General features: G+C 28.4%; 1 protein-coding gene across 1 annotated transcript; it reads left to right on the top strand.

The window, feature by feature from the left end:
* Positions 1 to 1,719: 1,719 nt before the first annotated feature.
* Positions 1,720 to 7,293, top strand: LOC119668549 (serine/threonine-protein kinase NLK-like; the record flags this gene model as incomplete). The annotated part of the gene is given in 4 exon segments (XM_038078091.1): positions 1,720 to 1,775; positions 6,181 to 6,772; positions 6,840 to 7,041; positions 7,196 to 7,293. Coding segments are annotated over 4 exon segments (948 nt in total), but the record flags the coding sequence as incomplete, so codon positions are not given.
* Positions 7,294 to 7,754: the final 461 nt, after the last annotated feature.

The raw sequence follows: 7,754 nt of genomic DNA on the forward strand, positions 1-7,754 counted from the left end.
TTTTCGTGGAATCTCATGATCGCAGCGAGAATATATGGTCTTAGGATGACGAAAATATTGAAGTAGACCTGCAAAGGTGATAGGAATTACAAATCCTTAGGTTTGCAAAGTTTATATCGACTCCTATGTCTCTCTCCTTCTTTAACTCGTCAGTGTGAATTAATTTTCGAAATTTAGTTTTTATTATTTATTATTATTTTTGTTTAATATATATTATTAAATCAAAGAAAATCGTAGAGCACTTAAAAAAATTGTAGAATTTCACTTAAACTCTAAATTTACAATAATATATCCCAAAATACATGAAACCGTAGGTGATCTTAATACTTGGTGTAAACGTTTAAGTTCATTTTTTAACAAGATGCAGTTATAAAATCCCTAATATCTTGAAGACAGGTCACCCGAATATTAGTTTATTAAATATTTTTAACTATATAATTCTGTATTTGAATAGTTTCGGATATATTGGTGGTCGCAAAAGAGGTTTCCTTATATTGTTTACCATACCAGTTTTCTTTAATCGGTCTTAAGAATGAAATACTTATTTACTCGTATATATATACAGAATATCAGCAAACTTCAAGTCTATTTACTTTATTCTACAATACTTACATATACAATACTTAATACTTAATAATTATATATAATGCACTTATAACAATAATATTAAAATCAAAATCAAAATCAGTAGTAGTAGTGACATGAAGAAAGGAAAGAATATCGAAAACAGTGGAACAAATGGTGAACCTATTAAAACTGTAACGAAGAGGAATAAATTTTTTTTTTGTAAAGAACTTAGTAAAAAGGTTATTAATTTCAAAAAAAATAATTACCGATCCTGGCTATCACACGTCACAAGCTGATAAGAAAAGTTTGCGAAAGTTACCGTCTGTGTCTTTCAGTCATATCTTTGAAAAGTGTTATTTAGAAGCAGATCTATTTAGCCTACGAAACTTCTCACTTTTAATCTCAACTCAGATGAGCTGCTTGGACTTCCTTCGGTTTTTATTAGCCTTCTCCAATAGCTTTATTCTGTTATTCTGATTATTCTGTTACTTTTATTCAATATGTATGAGAAAATTTATAACATATGTATACATATATACATATTTATATAAAATATATAAAACAAATATGAAAATATAATGTATTTCATATATGGTTTTATTTTAAAAAAAAATATTTCTTTATGCACAAATAAAATATTTTATTAAAAATAATGATTTTATGGGCTTCGCTACGAGAATTGTTCCGTATTTTAAACATTCCAAAATCGTTCTCGACTTGCCATCTTTTTTGTATATTTTTTTAATTTTGTTTTTTATTTTTTTTAATTTTTTTTCACATCTCTTAACTTATCTTTTGGACTTTTGTGTTTCGGTTTGATAAATGCAAAGCTGTCATTTATGATTATTTGAAGCTGCTTAAAAGCATTCATCATTTTGTTACTTTCTTGGAAAAATGCTTTTGATTGCATGGCAGCAAAAGCATTCAGATACACAGGTCAATATAAATTGCCTTTCAGATAATTCATTTCATAACAGTTATTTTCAGTTATTTTCGCTTCAATAATAACAAATATTTTATATAGAATATTTTTATAAATTGCAAATCATTGTTGCGCAAAAAAGTTTTTACTGAGTTCTTATTTTCTGTTTTAATTAAATATTCTCAAATTTTCAATTTTAATTAATTTTTATTCATTTCTTCTCTTTACAGGTTCTCTCAGCTTTAGATATCTTACAGCCGCCTCATTTGGATTTCTTCCAAGAAATGTATCCTTTTTTAAAAAATTAATTATTTAAAGAAATTGCAGAAGATAACTGCAAAATTATTTTTAAATCGATTTCTTGTTTGTCGGTTGGAGATAAAATTTTATTATTTTTAATGCAATATTAACTCTGCCATTTTAAGGTTTTCAGGAGGTAATACAATTTTACACTAATTGGTTTTTGACAAAATTTAAATATTTAAAAACAAAATTTTTTTTCATCTTTTCGTCCCTTAAAGTCCTTGGATTTGAGTTTGTTTATTTTTAGAAGGACATCTTTTGCGGTGTGTGTAGCAAAAGAGTTTTAATGGTTTTAAAGTTTTTCGTCTGTTTTACTTTGCGGTACTGCGCTTTCATGTAGGGTCTTTCTTTTTGAGATACTTCTAAGTAGTGTTTTTATGAATTGTACTTTTTTCCCTTGATTTATTTTATTTTTTATATATTTTATTGCAATTCATAATAATCATTCATTTAAGTTGTTTTTTTAAATTGATTTGAACAGAATTTAGTTTTAAATTGATTTTGTAGAATTATTTATGCATTTTATTTAATAGATACTTTTTACGAGACTAAGTTACCTTAATAAAATAATTATGTATAAATCATAAACACACATAATTTACTTTAAACTAGTTTTTAAAGTTTAAAACAAAAAATATTGAGGTACTAGGAAAGGTTCGCTAATATAGGTATAGATACTTAATGTTGCTCTTTTAAGCGAGCTTATAAATATTTTAATTTTATTTTTGAATATAGTAATTTATTAATATCTCACAGAATAGTAATACTGAATAAGGACGATATACATAGTATATAATATAACAGAAATTAATGTTGACTAGATCGAAGAACTATAACCACAGTAGGTTTTTTGTGCACTAATTGACCGTATACCCTGAATATACTTTACACAAAACACAATATATAATACATTATACAATGAGAATGTAGACTCACAGTAGAGCAAAACACTATGACTACATAGGTTTTTTGCGCACCTACTGACAACCAAAGAGACGACATTCAGTCCTTCGAATGAATGTTAGAGTGTATCTCAATAGGGACTTTTAATAAGATAATGCAACACATGATCATAAGCTAAATCTTAGCAACAATGATGAATGCAGAAACTCTGAAACTTTTCTTCTCTCAAAAACTCCAATAAAATTCTTTGGAGTTACAAGTTTTGAGAGCCTTAACCTTATCACTTACAATCGAGTAAACTATCTTATAAAATACGCCAATGGAGTACACATGTTAAGTAATGTATATCATTATGAGTATACTAAATATACTAATCCGTTCTAATAAAGTAAAGTAACTACTTAATAGAAGACTAGGGTGCTTTCGTGTCTTTTAGTATTTTCCTTCTGTAGCAAATTAAAGTTAGTTATAAAGAATGTGACTAAATGTCTTATATCCCTTCATACGAACAGGAACCTATCGCCTGAGAAAGACTCACCTATAAATTTAATAGTACACCAGGATAGACAGTCATAAAGAATGTGACTAAATGTCTTATATCCCTTCACGCGAACAGGAACCTATCGCCTGAGAAAGACTCACCTATAAATTTAATAAAACACCAGGATAGACAGTCATAAAGAATGTGACTAAATGTCTTATATCCCTTCACGCGACCAGACCCTATCGCCTGAGAAAGACTCACCTATAACTTTAATAGAACACTAGGATAGACAGTCATAAAGAATGTGACTAAATATCTTATATCCCTTCACGCGAACCGGAACCTATCGCCTGAGATACACTCACCTATAAATTTAATAGAACACTAGGATATGATCTCACTAACCATCTATTCTTTTACGAATATTCTTTATCTATGCTGGATAGTCACAATAAATGCGTTTGATTCCATTTCGCTTTTAGGTAAAAAGGATGTTGTCACCTGAGATAAACTCATTTTGTTGATATGATAACATAAGTTTACTGCCCTCTCAAATAATTTGTTAAAAAGCTTAGTCCTGTCCTGTTAAGGAGAAATGTCTGCTTATAAAATGGCAACTCTCTCTACCGCGTTTGTTATCAGCAGATACCCAAACAAATACATTTCTAGTTGTGAGTTTTGAAGAGTACTATATAAGCGCTTAACTATGTCAATGTTATCGTATAGTGAAGAGCTGTATGCCTTTTCGTTTCATCTAATTCGGAGATCATTAATAACGCGTAAAGGATTATAGATTAAAAGTAACTACCATTAAAATATCATTGTGGTGTGTTTTGGAAACTTGATCCTATTTTATTTATTATTTAATTATAAGTATCTTATATATTCTAGTTTTACCATTATAGTTTTATTTCATAAGGCATTAATAAGGTTTGAAAATATTTCCTAATTAAAAACTTTAGAAAATTGTTACAAATTTTATAGGAAAAAATGCTTAAAATTTCTACGGTCTACAAAAAACTTTTATTTGCCAATTACTAAAGTAGAAAAGTTTGTCGTGGCATATTTCTAGGAGCTAAAGCTTATTTGGTTGTGTTACTCAAGTAAAATTTGTTAGAAAAAATTACAGCTAAAATTTCAAAATTTCATTAGGTGAAATAGAATTAAAAATACTTTTTATGCTAAATAATGAAAATCGCTTTTAGGTATTTTAGATTTAAGCTACACAATGAGTACGAGGAAAACATACAAAAAATAAGTTTTTCCAAACAAAACAATCGTCTTTAATTGAAAAACTTTTCAAAATTCAATGCACAAGTAAAATTCTCTTCCGCCCTTTTGACTTCATTAAAATTGATTTCATTTTGTTTGTGTGGCAACTTATGCCACGTGAACTCAACTGATTGACGAGGAAAAACCTAGATGAAGAAAAACTTACTCACTCTCTCACCTAAGTAAAATTTTTACTTAAATGAGTAAAATGAGTAAGAAATTAAACAGGAAAAATAATCAAAAATTTTATTACGAATTAAGATACATTTTTGCAAGAATCTCACTTATTATAAATTTATATCTTTTACATTGATTACTTGCAAAGTTGTACTTTTCACATTGAATTTGTAATTATACATATTGTAGAGATATTAAATTTCAAAAATTTAATAGAACTATAGAAAAGAATTTTTACTTCAAAATTATTAATTTCGATACCATAAATTAATTTAAAGTTTATACGCGACTAAACTTTAAAATCCATGTTTTAAATATCTCTTTAAAGTTCTTCCTGAATGACTTAGTTGATTCAAATATAATTCTCACAACTCTCTTGGGGTATAAAATTATCTCTTGGGGAAATGAATCTGTCAGTTTTCTATTGAAGGCAACAAGATTTTATTCAGTCGGTCAAAAAATATTCGTCGTTTTTAACCAAAATTACAAAACAAATATATAAAAAAAATTATTCAAAATAATTCTTATTCAAGTCCAATGAAGCTAACATGTTTCGATACTCCTTTACTATTTTTCTGATAAAACTCTTATTTCTATTATTGAATTCCAAAACATCATCTTAAAGAAACTGAGTACTTAAATAATATCAGAACGGAAGTTTTCATAATACTCTTTAGAAATTATTTTTTTAAAGAATACATGGCTCTGAAAAATGTAGCATCTAACAGTGCAATACCAGTATTATATACTGGGTGCACCACAAAAGTAGAAGAAAATTCGCTCAATTATTGCCTGGCCATATTCATTATTACAACTTAACACATATTTTGTTTTAATAAATTTAGAAAATTTCAGAAAAAATGGTCAAGAAAGTTAAATTCATTTATGAAAGTCTTTTACAATAAACGAAATTTAATTTTTTAAAAAACGCCGGTAAATTTTCAGCCAACTCAAAATATTAACATAACATTCAAATAAAGAACTAAGGGGTTGTAGCTCATAATAGGTAATACCATTTAAATTCTATATAATAAACGTCATTACTTTCTTTGTTCTAAATATCGATTTAGTCACCATTTATAAAGTTATGTACATCCTTGATCTATAACATTTTGATACAATATTATCTTACATCATTTATTTTTCATTATCTTTTACTATTTTATTCAAGAACGGAACTATTTAGATTTATTTCAAAAGCGATTTACAGATGGAAAATTTAGTCTACCTTATCCCATTTCATCAGGCCATCAAACAGACATGTATAAACTATATATATAACATATATGTGTTTAAGGACATTACCATAATTTTGTTACTATAAATTACTTAAAATTATTTTAAATTGCTTTATTCTTTTTAATTTTTCTTTCTTAAATTTTTTTTAATTATAATTTTTATTTTTTTATTTTTAATTTTACTAACATATGTAGAGTAATATAATTTTATCTCCAACATATCTTAAATAAATTTTATTGTTATTATAATATAAACTTTTTATATACAACAATGTATTTTCCTTAACTCTGCTAACTTGCTATGCAAAATGTAGATATGTGATAACTGAACTACTCCAGTCCGATCTCCACAAAATTATTGTTTCTCCCCAACATCTGTCCGCCGATCACATCAAAGTGTTCCTCTACCAAATATTACGTGGGCTCAAATATTTGCATTCAGCTCGTATTTTACATCGCGATATAAAGCCTGGTAACCTCTTGGTAAATTCTAATTGCGTTTTGAAAATATGCGATTTTGGTTTGGCTCGCGTTGAAGAGCCCGATCAAACAAAACACATGACCCAAGAGGTCGTCACACAATATTATCGTGCACCAGAAATATTAATGGGTGCACGTCATTATTCATCGGCTGTGGATGTTTGGTCGGTTGGCTGTATCTTCGGCGAACTGCTCGGACGTCGTATACTATTTCAAGCACAAAATCCAGTACAACAACTGGAGCTCATAACAGAATTATTGGGCACTCCAACAATGGAAGATATGCGTCACGCCTGTGAAGGCGCACGTACTCACATGCTACGTCGTGCACCCAAATTGCCCTCATTTTCAGTATTGTATACGCTTAGTTCACATGCGACGCACGAAGCAGTACATTTGTTATGTCAAATGCTTGTATTTGATCCGGTGAGTTAAATATTTATCATTGCATAGTGTAAGTTAATAAATATCTTAATTAAATTTGATGTTTTAGGACAAACGCATATCTGTAACAGATGCTTTAGCTCATCCATACTTGGATGAAGGACGTTTACGCTATCATTCTTGCATGTGCAAGTGCTGTTTCACTACCTCGGCTGCCATGCGTCAGTATACTGGCGATTTTGAGCCATCTGCTGGTCAACCGTTCGATGATTTATGGGAACGTAAATTAACTTCAGTGCAGCAAGTTAAGGGTAAGAAAAACTTTGGTTTTTTTTTGTTGCTTAAACGGATGTGTACTACATTTTGTAACGTATACGCCGTGTTGTGCCACAGAAAGTTGATTGAACATTTTTATTTAATAAAATTGTTATGAAATAATAATATGAAATTATTTAAATATTGCAGAGGAGATGCACAAATTCATTGCGGAACAATTGCAAACCGGACGTGTTCCACTTTGTATAAATCCGCAAAGTGCGGCATTTAAGAGCTTTGCTAGGTAAGCCACAATTTTTTGTCCTACTTTTTCACATGTTTCCAATGCTTTCTCTAGTTTTCCTTTTTGCTACTTTTAAGTTTATTTTTTATTAACGTTGCTTGAATTTCTTTAAATAAATTTAAATTATTAAAAATTAAATTTGAAAATCAAAGTAAAAATTTATTTTAACACAATTCGTCATTTGGCCATTTCTTTTCCTTGTTAGCCCAAAGCAGTTTACTTGCAAATATTAAAAAAAATTAATTATTCTTTGTTTCTTTAAAAAATTTTTTTCTTTACTTAATAATTTAAAATTATTAAATGAAAAACTCTTTTTATAAATTTAATTACTTTCACAATAAAGCCAATGAGAATGAGATAATCTACTACTACGACCACTGCTGCTGTTCCTGTTGCTGCTGTTCGGTGCAAACGATTAATTGCATTTATAATTTATAGTAATTAATTAATTTAATTAAATTTATA

The sequence above is a fragment of the Teleopsis dalmanni genome, chromosome 1 (genome assembly GCF_002237135.1).
Source record: "Teleopsis dalmanni isolate 2A chromosome 1, ASM223713v2, whole genome shotgun sequence".
Lineage (NCBI taxonomy): Eukaryota > Metazoa > Arthropoda > Insecta > Diptera > Diopsidae > Teleopsis > Teleopsis dalmanni.